Source organism: Carcharhinus amblyrhynchos, chromosome 21 (assembly GCF_965287045.1).
Source record: "Carcharhinus amblyrhynchos chromosome 21, sCarAmb.v2.hapA, whole genome shotgun sequence".
In the NCBI taxonomy this organism is placed as follows: Eukaryota; Metazoa; Chordata; class Chondrichthyes; order Carcharhiniformes; family Carcharhinidae; genus Carcharhinus; species Carcharhinus amblyrhynchos.
In genome coordinates this window covers 45,016,242-45,032,429 of record NC_137344.1, presented here as the reverse complement: position 1 = coordinate 45,032,429, position 16,188 = coordinate 45,016,242, and the positions used below count along the sequence as shown (strand labels likewise).

Here is a 16,188-nt window from a genome sequence, read left to right as displayed (position 1 = left end):
GCTTATCAAAAACCCATCAACCCGCTTCTTAAAAATATTTAGCGAGGCAGCCTCCACCACTTCAACGGGCAGAGAATTCCAGAGATTCACCACTCTTTGAGTGAAGAAGTTCCTCCTCAACTCCGTTCTAAACCGCACCCCCCTTTATCTTGAGGCTGTGCCCCCTAGTCCTACTGTCCTTTCTGAGCGGGAAGAGTCTCTCCACCTCTATCCTATCCATCCCATTCATCATCTTATACGTCTCAATGAGATCTCCCCTCATTCTTCTAAACTCTAACGAGTACAAGCCTAGTTTATTCAGCCTCTCCTCATAGCTCAACCCCCTCAACTCCGGCATCAGCCTAGTAAACCTCCTCTGCACTCCCTCCAAGGCCAAAATATCCTTGCATAAGTGCGGCGCCCAAAACTGCACACAGTACTCCAGCTGCGGCCTCACCAGTACCCTATACAGCTGCAGCAAGACCTCCCTACTTTTATATTCAATCCCCCTTGCTATGAAGGCCAGCATCCCATTAGCCTTCCTGACCACCTGCTGCACCTGCAGGCTGGGTTTTTGCGACTCATGCATAAGGACCCCGAGGTCCCTCTGCACCGTCGCCTGCTGCAGTTTTTCGCCACGTGAGTAATAATCCTTCCTACCATTATTCCTACCAAAGTGGACCACCTCGCACTTGCCAACATTAAATTCCATTTGCCAGTTCCTGGCCCATTCGCCCAGCCTATCTAGATCCTTTAAGCACATGGTCGGCATATCAAGAAAGAAAAGTTGTCTTTTTCCAGATGTTGGTCCAGTGTTTGGGTCACATTATTGATAGTAAAAGCCTACATAAAGCATCTAAAAAGATAGAAGCTATTTTAGAAGCACCACGTCTGACAAATGTGATGCAACTGAGGTCTTTTCTAGGATTCATAAATTATTATGGCAAATTTGTTACTAACTTAGCTATATTATTGAAGCCATTGCATAACTTACTGTGTGAAACAGTCATGGGACTGGACAAAAGAATGTGAGAAAGCATACAAGAATGGAAAAGATGCTTTGTAGAAGTCTGAAGTATTGGTTCATTTTAATCTGAAGCTACCTTCACTGTTTGCTTGCAATACTCATGGAGTGGGGCTATCATTTCACATATTATGCTTTTGGGAGAAGAATGACCAAGAGCTTCTGTTTTATGTACTCTGACTAGTCTGAATCTAACAATGGTCAGCTAGAAAAAGAAGCATTGAGTACAATTTTTGGCGTACAAAGGTTTCATCATTATTTATATGGTTGTAATTTCACGTTATTGACTGATCAGTGGCCCTTAGCTATTTTTGGGTCATATAAATGTTTGTTAGCTGCTGACTAATTGCAAAGATGATCACTGATCTTATCTGCAGACTGTTATGGTATAAAGTTTCATCAATCAAAGCGCCATGCTGATGCATTATTGTGCTTACCTTATCTATTGAGCAGATAGTTTTGTGAACATTCTTTATTTTTCGCTGGTAGATCATTTGCCTGTGACAGCTTTTCAATTCAGAGACATAGCAGAGATGACCCTGTGATAGGTAAAGTGATGAGTATGGTATTGAAAGGAACAATAATAGCTGGAATGGATCATATGCATCTGATTTGAAATGTTTTGCGTCAAGAAAACTTGAGTTGACCGTCCAGGGTCGGTGTCTTTTGTGGGGAATCCGAGTGATCATTCCTTCTAGTCTGCCTAGTTCTTGAACAACTACATGAAGGATATTCTGGTATAGTCTGAATGAAGGAACTACATGGAATTATTTTTGGTGTCTGTATCTGGATTCTCAGATTGAAGAAAAAGTGGGTTGGCGTCAATATGTGCACAAATAAAAAATATACCACCATTGTCTCCTTTACACCCTTGGGAGTTAGCAATGATTGGATGTAGATTTTTGCTGGTCCATTTAAGGGTGATATGTTCTTCATCATAACTGACACATACTTAAAGTGGCCAGATGTTGTTATCATGAGATCTATTGAACAAACCATTGAAAAACTAAATGAAGTTTTTGCAAGATTTGGTAATAATGGTTCACAGTTTACTTCACATTTGAGATTATCTCAAAGTAAGTGATATTTAGCAAATAAAATCCACACCTTATCATCATCAACCAATGGATTATCTTAAAGATTCATAGAAACCTTGAACCCCATTCTTTAAAATTTTCAAGAGAGCAAGGTTCATCATCTCAACATGTGAATAGCTTTTTGGCATCTTATATAAACACTACTCATGTGACTTCCCAAAGTTCACCTGCGTTACTACTCTTAAAAAGAAAGTTGAGAACTAGATTTGATTTGTTATACCTCCAGAAACTTCAGAGATAGCAGCGCATCAACAACAATCTAAAGTTGCTAGGTGAGAAGGGCAATATAATGCTCATTTCAACAGGAAGCTTGAGTGGATGACACATAATTATGCCACAAATGAGCAATGGCTTCAACTGTAGTTAGAGCAAAAACAGGTCCAATCTTTTACAAGGTTCAAACCGAAGATGAACCAGTTTGGCAATGCCATACTGACTAGTTTTTGCCATCTCAAAAAGATTTCTCAGAATAATTTCCAGAATTGTTTAGTTATTATATGTGAGTGCTATTATGGAAGGAAAACTTAGTTGAATCTGAGATGCCTAATGATTGTGTTTTTGCTGCTATACAAAATGAGAATGATGCAGAATTAGTTCCAAGAGAAAAAGGTCTACTGAATTTCCAAATCATACTTCTAGGGTGAAGGACAGCCAAATTCCAGAATGTCATATACAACCAAAGAGGAATAGATGTCCTCCTGATTGACTCTTTTTTTAACTGTGTATAATGATTAATGGTGCAAATCTCAATAAACCTGTTGTGTGTTACTTTGAATCTAAGTGTGCAAAACACTTCTTTTTCTTTTTCTTTGCACCAACGATCCCTAGCAGAGCTAGGACATTATAGTTGTGTTACAACTTTAAGGGAAATATTTCTTCTGGTGTTTAGTGTATTAGTTACCTACTAACCAATGTTTAGACAATGTTAATTTTAGTCTGTTACATTAATAGTCTTATAATGTGAAATCTTGTGTGATCCTTTGAATCGGTCACTGGGGAATTCAGATGATTTTTAAAGAGTTATTGGTCTCGGTATTGTAACAAGACAACGATGACCGATAAAGCGACATATTGAATTGGCTCCCTAAAAAGTTTAATAGATGTAATTACAAATTCAGGAGAGACGTGTGGGTGATCAGGAGAAAGGTAAAGAGAAACAAGATACATTTGGGTGGCTGATTACATTGTAGTGAACATTTCTACTTCTGTTTTGTTTTAAAGTTTAAAATATCTATCCATTCCTTAGGCGTCGGACCAATGTGAAAAGACTACATAGCACTCAGGTTGCAAGATCAGCTTGTTCCAAAGCAAAACCATCTGCTTCTGTTAAAGATGTTACAGCAGATAACAGGGATACTTCAGAAGGCCAGGTTAGTGTAAATATAACAGTATTTGAACTTATATTAGCTGCTTTGTAAGTTCCCATGTCGGCAGTAACTCAAAAAAGGGAAAGCATAGCCTAAAGCTCGAGATGTGTTTTGAGTGGATTTTCCCTCCAATTGAAGAGAAGAACAAAAAAAGGAGATTTTGCATCATTAACATAATTATGAAATGTGTATAGGTGAATGTTAATCTCACTATATTTATTTTATTTTAATGATATTTCCAGTTCTGGCTATTTTCTGCTTGTTGAAGTTGCTTCACTCTTGAATTTCATTGACCTCTTAAACTGAATCTTGGGCAGTGTGAAGAAATCTGATTGTTAAAAATTAACATTTTTGTAATTATCCTTTGAACTTTGAAATACAAACAAAGAAGAAACTGGTATTCAAGTTCTAAACAATGTTTGGCATCTGCTTATGTAGTCTGCACTGGAATATTATATGTAAAGGAACTACTTGAGTAACACTCTGGTTATTTTTTTACATGCAAAGATTTATAAAAAAAACAACTGCACCTTCAGATTTTCAATTTCCCAGAGAAGAGAATGGGGAGGACAGTGCTGATCAGTCTGTGGAGACTTTAGGTTTGTTCTGCTTTTAAAGTGATGATGGGTAGGAGTGTTGCTTAGTTGGTCAAAAATGCTTGTGAGCAACTGCAGTGGGCTAAGTGATGACAGAGTTGACAGAGTCCTCTGTGGATGTGGGTAGCCTCCTCCTGCTGCCAGGAATGTGGGATCAGAATTACTGTGACAGCTACAGCAAAATTAATGTTGTGCAGATACTTTGTCAAAGAGTTTAACTGTTCCATTATTCAATTATCAGTCGATGAGCTCATTCTTACCTGGTTTGATTCCGTTTTTCCTCCAGTGGGAAAACAGCCATATCTTGCCTTAAAAGTTAACAAATGAAGTCTTAACATGCACCAGGGTTTTTTCAAATTTCAGCATTTCAACGAATCTCACTTTCTGTTTTCTGGGAGGGAAGCCAGGATGAGCACACTGTGAGAGGAAAAAAAATTTTGGTTTCAGTTCGTTTCACAATTGTTCACATGAGGGTCACCCTTATTTCATTTTACAGTGTAGATTCGTTGTAAATTACTGCACAGGATAAACATCCACCAATTGAAAAATCCATTTCCCACACCAGCTTCTGAATGAAGATGCTAACTTTTGCTGAGTTACAGGCAGATTTCTGTTGTGGACATATGCCCAGGAACCAGCTTGAGGTTTCCTAAGCACATTTCACACAGCAGCCTTGGAATTAGAAGACAGGGAATGCATTCATCTGATTAGTTGAAATTGGATGCAAATCCAGTTGGCAAAGGTGAAAGCAAGCGCTCTAACCTATGGTGGAAACAATGTTATTCCATTCTTTACGAAATGGAATTCAACCTTAGAATCATAGAAACGGTACAGAAAGAGGCAATTCAGTTCATCGTGGCTGCACCTGCTGAAAAGCTAAAAAAAAAATGAACTAGCTGCCTATTCCAGAATACCACCTTCCAGCACCTGCAAATGATCACATTTTAGGTGCAGGTCCACGTACCATTTAAACTGGTTGAGGTTTTCTGCTTTCACTACCAAACCAGGCAGTGAATTGTTATTTTATTACTAACATTATTATTTTGGAAAGGCTTATTTCATCCCTTCAGAACTTCCACCCGCCCATCCCAGTAATCTGAAAATATATCAAAACATTTTGCTTTCTCCTGTGGCACGGAAGGTGAAGAAACAGGAGATTTTATGTAGTAGGAAACTCTATTATGATTCGAGTCCTGGTGCATCTGGAGCAATCAAAAGCCCCTTGTGCTGAATTCAAAAAAACCATAAAGTAAAAAACGTACTCTTGTTTTTGTAAGGATCTGAATTTGTTTTGTTTGTATACAGCAGAGGCAACATACAAGCCAGTCAATACAGGCAAACATAGACGAAAATCTGATGTTTATAAAATCTTAATATTCCCACTCTGTCTCTCTCCCTCTCTGTCTCTTTCATGCACACACAAACACACACACACACACACACGTGACAATTAATCCTTACATATACGGCTGTTTCACTCTTGCCCTCCAACTAATGCAGTCTAACAGCTGTTATCCCTCAGGCTTTCCATATCAGCTATGCAAAGGACATCTGCTTCTCTGAGTGAGATTGCCAAGGAGAGCATGCTCATACTTTAGGGTACTCACATGTTGTAATTCTCCAAACTCGTTACACTTACCATCTTCATAATGAGTGCAGGGAGGATACCTTTTATCAGTTTGAACCAAAATGAAAGGTCAGTACATAACCCACTATGCCTACACATTCTCCCAGCTGAGAACACTGACATTCCATTAACTAGCTCTTGATTATTTTACAAGTTTTCGAAGGAAAATTTGGATGGATGTAGGAATGGCAACACATTAGACCTGCATGGAAAAGGAATAAAAAAGATACATACGTTTGAACGGGTAAGCATTCGCCATTCCTTATTAAAAGGATTTCTTTCCTTTTCTAATTCTTAGTTAAAAAGCATGCATTAAAGCAAGTTACTAGAATTTGTTAGCCTATACAAGGGCGGCGTGATAGCACAGTGGCTAGCACTGCTGCCTTGCAGCACCAGGGACCCGGGTTTGATGCTTGACTTGGGTCACTGTCTGTCGTGAAGTCTTCCCGTGTCTGCGTGGGTTTCCCCTGGGTGCTCCGGTTTCCTCCCACAGTCCGAAAGATATGCTGGTTAGGTGCATTGGCTGTGCTAAATTCTCCCTCAGTGTACCCAAACAGGCGGAGTGCGGCGACGGGGGGATTTTCACAGTAACTTCTTTGGAATGTTAATGTAAGCCTACTTGTGAATCATAAAAATCTGTTTTAAGTCATGAAGTAAGTGTACTTTCTGGATAATTTCCACAGTTTAGTTTCTGATTTTTGAAGATCTTCATTCCTCATGGGCCAATCCTTTACCAAGACAAGTTTTTAAAGGTCTAGATTAATGTTAAAGCACTAGATTAATGTTCTTGAAGATTGATTATGATGAATCAACCTAGTGGGTGGTAAATGGATAGATCTTTCATAGAGCTGGCAAAAGCATGATGGGTTGAATGGCCCCTGCCACACAATTCTATATTAATCATGTTAGGTGATGGAGGAAGTGGGGTGTCATGAGGTCCTGTGGGCGAAGAGGACAGGGGAAAGAGACAAAAGATTTCCTTAATTAGGCTTGTTAAACCTGCCAATGAAAACACTGGGGCTTCATCCACTCATGTGTACACAGTTTTCGTCCAAATTTATAAACAGATTATTTTCTGAATATTTGAATTTCTTTGACCATACCTCCCTGAATATAAAACAAAGGTGAAGAGGTGAATCTGTTAAAGTGTAATGAGATAGAAATGGCAAAATCGATTTATTTCCTTTTCTAATTCTTAGTTACAAAGTGTACATTAAAGCAAATTACTAGAAATTGTTAGCCTGTACAAGTACAGCATGGTAGCACTGTGATTAGCACAGCACCGGGGACTGGGTTCGATTCCTAATTTGGGTCACTTCTGTGTGGAATCTGCAGGTTTTTCCCATGTCTTCTGGTTTCTTCACACAGTCTGGAAGGTGTGAAAGTTAGGTGCATTGGCTGTGTTAAATTCTCCCTCTGTGTACCTGAACAGGCTCTGGAGTGTGGTGACTGGGGTACTTCCACAATAACTTCATTGGAATGTTAATGTAAGCCTACTTGTGACACTAAAAAATAAACTTTAACTTTATAACTTTTGTTATTGTATAGCCCACTCCATCATGGTGTGCTGCTGATAGAAATATGCAAGTCAGTTTGGTTGTGTACCACAGAAGCTCATTTTGGCATAATTGAGCAAATGTGCTGCAGTAATAACTTCTGATTTATCAAGTTTAAATGTAGAGGTCATGCTGCTGTGTTCTTCATCTAAAGAATAAAGGAACCCAGAAAGGTCTTGATTTTAATGTCATTCTGTTTGGTAAATTGAAGAAAATATATCTTACCATGATCTCCTCCTCTCCAGCTGCTGCTTTGCCAGATTTGACTAGAAGCTAGGAGGGGTTTAGGAAGGCTGTTCCAGAGCTTTGGGTTTAGGCAACTGAAGATGGAGCAATCAAAGTTGGGGTTACATGACAGGCAAGAATTGGAGGGCTGGGGACTGGGGGAGATTAGAGATGAGAGGGGCAAGGCCATTGATGGATTTGAAAACAAGAATGAGAATGTTAAAATCAAGATGTTATATGACTGGGAGCCAGTGTCGGTTTGTGAGCACAGATGTGATAGGCGAATGGGATTTGGTGTAAGTTGAGAGTTGGCACAGATGTATTGGATGGGTTGAAGTTTATGAAGGGCAGAATGTGGCCAAAAAAAAAAGCCAGGATTGCATTGCAATTGTCACGTCTAGAGAAAAACAAGACATTAATGAGGGTTTCAGCAGCACTTGAACTCAGATGTAGCTGAGATTGGGTGACGTTACAGTGGGGAAAATAGGCACTTCCAGCGATGGAGCAAATACTTGATTAAAAGCTCATCTCTGTGTCAAATATGACACCAAGGTTACAACCAGATTGGTTTAGTCCCAATGTTGTCAAGAAGGGGATGAAATAAGTAACTGGAAAAACAGAATTTGGAGTAGAGACTGAACAAAATGCTTCAATCTTCCCAGTTTTGGTCTGAGGTTGGCAATGGCAAATGCTCTAAGCTATTGATACCCTCTATACAGAAGTGTACTTATAATGTCCTGACATCCCTGCTTATTTTATCAACCATAATGGGGATTGAGGCAGGTTGTTGTAAATCAGTGATTTATTTGCTCAAGTTGCAAAAGTTAACATCCAATTTTTTCTGAAATCTTGTTCAGATAACGCAATGTACCTTTATAGTTGTAAAGGATATATATTTTTTATATTTGTATTTATAAAGGATGGAATATATTTAGACATCCTGCAATTTACTTTATTACAGTTGCCTGGAGTAAAGATTTTGGACCTGTCCTGTAATTCCATTGATGAAATTGAGAATTTGGAGAATAATTATGAAATTACAGAGCTTAAGCTGTATGGTAATAATATCAGGAAAATCAAAAATCTTGAAAGGTAAGTGATACATTCATTGTGAGATAAATACAATCATTGTTTGGAATCTGTAAGTGAATTAGTTGCACTTCTTTGCTTACACATTCAACCTGTGCCGCTGTGACGCAAGTTCTTTCAAGAATTTAAATCAAGTTTAAAGCCAAACTATGCTGTGATGATTTTCATTACACAACCACATGTACCTGATTCATGTAGATTTACAATTATTGTAAAGCACATTCTTTTAATCAAAAATTTGAAAAACAGAACCCAATGGCAATATGTAGCATGATGTGGAGATGCCAGCGTTGGACTGGGGTAAACACAGTAAGAAGTCTCACGATACTAGGTTAAAGTCCAACAGGTTAATTTGGCAGCAAGACTTCTTACAATATGTATCATCATAATAAAACAGTCACTGGTAAGCTACTTGCTACATGCAAACAAGATAATTTATTTGTATCTGTATCATGCACGTAATGACTGGAAACAACAAGCATGTTTTCAAAATAGTTGTCCAAACTTTTGATTGAAAGACTTGTGCTTTACAATGGGTCAGATGTCCAATGTGATAGGACTCCTGGTCACCTCAGAGGCTGGTTCTGGCCAAATCTTGAATCCTGAGATCAATTGAATGCAGAAAGTAGTGGATTCGCACCAGGCTGGGAGGAGAGATTTGCTATAGTATGTCTTCAGGGGTGGGAAGGGAGCGGGCCTGCCTCACCAGAGGTGTAAGGCAGTTACTTAGCTATCTGGGGAAAGAAAATCTCTTTGTTGAAACCCTTGTTTTGCTGCTGGGGCTTGAACACGACTGTAGTCTGAGTGCACTAGCGCAAGTCCCTTTAAGATTCTGCTCCTTGTGGTTCCCTCTGTCAGTCTTTAAATACTGACAGATAGTTCAAGCATTCTGTGTTGAACTGGGCAGGGACGGATTGGTTGTGATGTGTGTGTTACGTGTTCTCTGATGTGTTTGTGTCTATGTACAGCAGAATATTTCACAGAAGCTGTTTTCCTTGATTTTTAATTCTTATACACCTTCCCATAGAATCGTTGAAACCCTACACTCCAGAAAGAGACCATTGGGCCCATCACGTCTGCACTGACCACAATCCCACCCAAGCCCTACCACTATATCCCTACACATTTACTGACTAATCCCTCTAACCTACGCATCTCAGGACACTAAGGGGCAACCTTAGCATGGCCAATCGACCTAACCCGTACATCTTTGGACTGTGGGAGGAAACCGGAGCACCCGGAGGAAATTCACACAAACATGAGAAGAATGTGCCAACTTCACATAGACAGTGACCCAAGCTGGGAATCAAACCCGGGCCCCTGGAGCTGTGAAGCAGCAGTGCTAACCACTGTGCTACCGTGCCGTCCTTATATGGGTGATGGATGGGTGTATTCTGTACCAACAATTCTGCTGATCAGAAAATTGGGGTGTTGTGAGAGAGCTAGTGATGTGACAGAGCCCATATGTGAGTAAGTCTCTGCCTGAGGTACGGAGCTGTACCTGATGTGCCTGAGGTACGGAGCTGTACCTGATGTGCCTGAGGTACGGAGCTGTACCTGATGTGCCTGAGGTACGGAGCTGTACCTGATGTGCCTGAGGTACGGAGCTGTACCTGATGTGCCTGAGGTACGGAGCTGTACCTGATGTGCCTGAGGTACGGAGCTGTACCTGATGTGCCTGAGGTACGGAGCTGTACCTGATGTGCCTGAGGTACGGAGCTGTACCTGATGTGCCTGAGGTACGGAGCTGTACCTGATGTGCCTGAGGTACGGAGCTGTACCTGATGTGCCTGAGGTACGGAGCTGTACCTGATGTGCCTGAGGTACGGAGCTGTACCTGATGTGCCTGAGGTACGGAGCTGTACCTGATGTGCCTGAGGTACGGAGCTGTACCTGATGTGCCTGAGGTACGGAGCTGTACCTGATGTGCCTGAGGTACGGAGCTGTACCTGATGTGCCTGAGGTACGGAGCTGTACCTGATGTGCCTGAGGTACGGAGCTGTACCTGATGTGCCTGAGGTACGGAGCTGTACCTGATGTGCCTGAGGTACGGAGCTGTACCTGATGTGCCTGAGGTACGGAGCTGTACCTGATGTGCCTGAGGTACGGAGCTGTGTGTGGGCAGAAATACTAACCCTAAATGGAGACTTGGAGAGCAAGAAAGAAAAAGCCTTTAAATCCTTACACTGTTTTGTAACTCCTATTTCTGATTACCTATCTGAAAACAGTCTAGTTAGCCCATTTGAAGTTGAAATGCACAGTAGGCCTTCACAGTAGAATACAAACTAAGAAAATATCTACCATCCGTGCACTCTGTTTTGCAGTGCAACATGCTGAACTCTTGACTGAATCTTTCTTTTGTGTTTCAAAGAATCAGCATTGTACATCACATCTTTTTTTTACCCCTTTTTAAAGGACTAGTTGGAGGTTGTGCCCATTGTTATTGGCTAACTCAATTAAACATTTGCAGTGAGAATAATATTCCTGAAACATTTATGCTCAGCCTGTTGAATTCTCAATTTGATGCCCTTTACGGTGATGGAAGATACAAGTGGAAATTCTGCATTCCTAGTGTGTAAGCAATCGAAATCTATATTAATGACTTGGATGCAGGGATAGAGAGAGTGTACTACAGCCATATTTGCAGAGGACACTGTAATAGGTGGGAAAGCGAGTTGCAATGAGGAAATAAGAGAAATACAAATGCAAATGGATAGGTTTAGTGAGTGGGCCAAAATTTGGCAGATGGAGTTTAATGTGGATAAGTGTAAGGTTATCTATTGTGGTCAGAGGAATAAAAAGGCAATTTATTATCTCAATAGAGAGACTTCAAAATGCTTTGGTACAGAGAGATCTGGTATGAATCACAGATAGTATAGTATGCAGGTGTAGCAAGTAATGAGGAAGGCAAGTGGAATTTTGGGATTCATTGCTAATGGAATAGACTACGAAAGTAGGGAGGTGCTGTTGCAATTGTATTTGGCATTGGTGAAACCGCATTTGGAGCTCTGCGCACAGTTTTGATCCCCTTGAGCAACAATGTAAATGCATTAGAGGCAGTTCAGAGAAGGCTCGTTAGATTGATTTTAGGGATGAAGGACTTGTCTTATGAAGAGAGATTCTTCCGGTTAGGCTTATACCTGCTGGAGTTTAGAAGAATGAGAGGAGATCTAATTGAGGTGTATAAGACACTAGGGATTGAGAGGGTAGACGTAGAACAGATACTTATGGTTTTAGACTAAGGGGTGGCAGATTTATAACAGAAAAGGAGGAATTACTTCACTCAAAGGGTCATGAATCTGGGGTTCTCTACCCCTGAATGCAGTTGAGGCTGGAGCATGAAACAAATTTAAGGAGATATTGTTAGAGACCAGATCAGAAACTCTAAGGTATATTGTGAAGTTAGCCTAGACTCTAACCTTTCCTTTTGATTTTAGGGTGATTATAAGGTATTTTACTCTAGATACAACACAATTGACCCATTAGGAAGCTTTTATTGAAAGAAATTGTATTTAAGAACACAGTTAAAATATAACAAAAAGAATTAACATAACTTTTACCAATTAAAATATTTAAACATGGCAAAGTGTAATTTTTAATAATAAGCAATCTCTATAGTTCTGATTTAAAGTCATATCTCCATAAACATAATCCTTCTTCAGAATTAGTTATCACAAAAAACAGACATGCTCATGTGAATGCTATGTTTTCAGCCTTTTAATTCCTCTGGACAGAGATCCAGACAGGCACCTGTTCTTCTGATTCTCATACAACAACCTCCAGACTGCAGAATCTCAGAGAAGGAGACTTAATTCTGTCAGATTCCACTCCCCAACTCCAGACAGAGAAAACAACCTCTCTCTAAAGATCCCAATAGCAGGCTGCCTTGATTTCTCTGTGTAAGCCTAGCTCCACCCTGTCATATGACTTTACTTGTCAATCAACCTAATCAAACCCCACTCTGCAATATCCCAGGTGACAAAATAACCACCCAACATTAATCAAAACTAAAACAGACATGGTAGCAATTAAGATCAATATGCTGCTGCAGTAACAACGTAGTGCATAGACCTGCTACAACAAATCCTGCACAAAAGTGACACAAGTACACTTGTGGCACAGTATCATCACAGTAGTCAGAGTTTTTAATTAGTAGCAGGACAAAGAGTTATGGGGAGTGGGCAGGAAGGTGGAGATGAGGCCAAGATGAAATCAGCCATGACCGTATTGAATGGTGGAGCAGGCTCAAGGGGCTGAATTCCTACTCTTGTTCCTAGTTCTTATGCTGTGCTTGAAGGGAGCGAGGATGGTAGAGAGAGCTACATGGTTGAAGCCATAATTCTTCACCCCAGTTTCCCTGCTAGACTGTAGGACATCCTTGTACTGTAATAACGTTTTAATTATATATTTCATAAAGATTGCTGAAAACGTTCAGTTAACAAGATTTTATTATATTAGAAATATTCAGTGAATATAATTGAATTCAATCTGGATGCTTTTTTAAAAACAGTCTGATGATTTTTTTTTTCATGAATGAACCATGACAATGTCTGGAGGCTATTTACCAATGCGATTGAACCTGATCTAGTGTTCATCTCAAGCCCACGGGGCAGTTAGATGAAAACAGGATAGGGCTCAGTAACCTCCATTGAATACACTTTTCAGCAGTCGTCATTGGGTAGGATTTGGGGCAAGCAAGTTAATGAGTTTAATTTTTTAAAGTATTTCTTTAGTCCAGGTTTAGTGATATCAGTTATGTATTCTTACTACCATGGCAGCTGAAGTCAACTAAATTAAATAAACTTGATGGATTTTGCTTATATTAAGTGTGATGCCAGTTGATGCCTTGATACAGTAGATCATCACGAGCTCTCAATTAAACTGTTGTTATCTCCTGTGGATAATATTGTAGTATTTTTTAATTTTCACGTACTAAATCACACACAGTTAAGCAGAATAATAGAATGAAAGCACATACATGTGGAGCAATCTACAGTGCAATTTATTACACAAGCACATGTACCACAGTAATTAATGAAGGTTCCTGAAGCAATTGCTCTACTCAGAACCTGGTCACAGCAGGAGACTCCCAGGACGATATGCTTTCGGGATGGCCTCAAGGCATCCCTGGAAGTCAAACATTCCTGTCCACTCATGGAAGGACCTGGCCTGTGACTGACCAAAATGGGGAAGGCACATTGAGAGACTTCACTGGTAACCTGCGGAGGTAAAGTCGAGGCACAAACTTACAAACAAGGCCTCTCCCCAACTCGTCAATCACCATCTGCAGGCTTATAGATCACACATTGGACTTATTGGCTGAAATGGAAAAGCGCTTGATTGGAAAAATAAAACATTGTCCCGGGTCTGCCACTTAGTTGGGACATTATTATGAATTCCCTTGACTGCTGTGCCGAAGATTCTAGGTAGCTGTATTCCTTAGAAATTTAATGGGCAAAAAACCTTCCTGTCAATTTCTTTCTTCAAATCAGTCTCTGTGCTACAACAAAAGTGAAAGGTTTGCAGCATGAGAGACGCAAACTGGAGTGTCTAAGTAGACTGGTCAAAAATCTAGAGATGGGAGGAAATCCCACATGCAACACACCACTAAAGTAGTAAGAAAAAGGATGAGGTGAATGAAGAAATACCCATTTGTCTGCAATATGGCTGAAGCCTCATGTCAATGTGGTTGACTTTTAACTGACCTCTGATGTGGTGTAGCAGGGCACTCAGTTGTATTAAACCACTATCAGTGGTTCAAGAAAAAGGCCCCATCTCTTTACCATTTTCTAACTAGGAAAAGATATCAGTGCCAACTTTGCCAGAAGTGTCCTCATTCCAAGAATGATTTGGAAGAACAACCTGAAAATACAATAAAGTGATGCTAAACTTGATTTTTTTTTGAAACATTGAAGATTATGGGAGGAGAGGATGAGGTGGAGGTGAGGTAAATGCTTATTAAAAATTAGTGTATACATCAGCAGTTAGTCAAGTGTTAAATTAGTGCACAACTGCTATGTACCTGGGTCAGTGGCTCAAAGCTTCAACTAATAGAACTGTGCTGTCTTTATTCACTAAGTGCGTAAACAGACAAGAGTGGGAAGGGGAATGGAGGGGAGGGTCACCGTAATCCCAAGGTTTCAGTGAATCTATAAAATGATATCCCAATCCATTCAAACCCACTACAGCCAGCCAATTCAGAGCTTGATTTCTACAAGATAGGGATGCAGAGCTGATGAAGAATCTGTAAGTTAGTGATAATCTATCTCCCATTTAAGTAGCTAACCTCTGGCAAATTACATAGCAGGATGATGTACTATCCTTGCATTGCACCATTATATTATCACTTCTTACTGTGTGCTGGATGAATGTAATTCAGAAAGTAGCCTAGGACTGTATGGCAATATGGAATTCATAATTTATGTGGTTTACTGTGGATGTCTGATTTAAGCAGATCAAACTATAATTGCAAACTGTTCTTCATTACTTCATCTTTTATTTATAGGTTGCAAGAGCTCCAGATTCTCCAGTTGCAGTTTAATCGTATCACAAGTATAAGTAAGTGAGACTTGCCACAGGTTTTCAGGGTTAGGAGGGAGGTGCAAAAAGTGGAGGATTGCCACAATGTTTAAATTAAAACTATATTTTCAGCTACAGCACCTTGCACTTTAGGAAAAAAACTCTTTGAGTTGTAGAACTTCCTTGAAGGTCCACAAGCGGTCGCAATCAGCAGAAACTCTCAATGATGATGAATTTAGTTGCGGGTGTGACCAGTTTTGTGGGTGGGACCAGCTTTCAGCAAGTGATCTTTTAAACTAAAACGTGGAGGAAAACCAGATTTGCCCTGAATTTGCTTTGACCTTTTGCACCGGTTTCTGATGAGCTGTGTCAAAAAAAATCAGTGCAACCTAATGGAAATGCCAGGCCACTACATCAACTGAATGTAAAACAGAGATCCACAGAACGTTCATTCTATTCCAAGGGAGCAAAGGACTATATAGATTACAGTGATTGAGGCTAATGTTGTATACTGACTTTACATAGACCAATGTATCATATAAATGCAGTGCAGTCATGAATGAAATAATGAAATTTTACTGTCTCTGTGACATAGAGTATTTTAAATTAGGCTTTGAGAAGCAGCAGTTCTGTCTTTTACCCATTATGTAACTGAGTAAGTGGGAGCACGGTGCTTTTTCTGAATAAGCTTTGGGGTGATGCACAGTAATTGTTTCAGTTGATTTTTCTTTCACTTGGTGTCGCAGACAATGAGAGCAGCAGCAACAACAACAACACCACATTCATCTGCTATTTGACACGTTTCTTTGGGGGTAAAGTGTTATACAGGGGTCATCCTCTGAAACATGCCGAAAGCGCTTTTTAGGAAATGATGCACTGTGAGTTATTGATTTTCCACCCATTAGAGGCAATGGATGAATGAAACAATAGATGGAACGTAGGGCTGAATCATGTGCACTGCTTGTCGCCTCTGGAAGAAAAGTCGATCCTGAACTGACTGACTTTAAACAAGGTCACCGCACAACCATTGTACACTCAGGGTGGCCTTAACATGGTGCAAGTTGGACTTCTGCCCCTCAGTTGGAGGAAGTGCTGTCCTGGGAGTTGCT

The 16,188-nt window shown here is 40.1% G+C and overlaps 1 protein-coding gene across 1 annotated transcript in view; it reads left to right on the top strand.

Annotated features, from left to right (window-relative positions):
• LOC145356550 (uncharacterized) overlaps nucleotides 1-16,188 on the top strand; it is an 82,588-nt gene that overhangs the window by 10,894 nt on the left and 55,506 nt on the right. Inside the window, exons 3-6 of the mRNA XM_080209312.1 lie at nucleotides 3,347-3,470; nucleotides 5,845-5,934; nucleotides 8,433-8,563; nucleotides 15,066-15,118. Of these exons, the coding sequence (XP_080065438.1) occupies nucleotides 3,347-3,470; nucleotides 5,845-5,934; nucleotides 8,433-8,563; nucleotides 15,066-15,118 (398 nt within the window). The remainder of the gene's footprint in view (nucleotides 1-3,346; nucleotides 3,471-5,844; nucleotides 5,935-8,432; nucleotides 8,564-15,065; nucleotides 15,119-16,188) is intronic.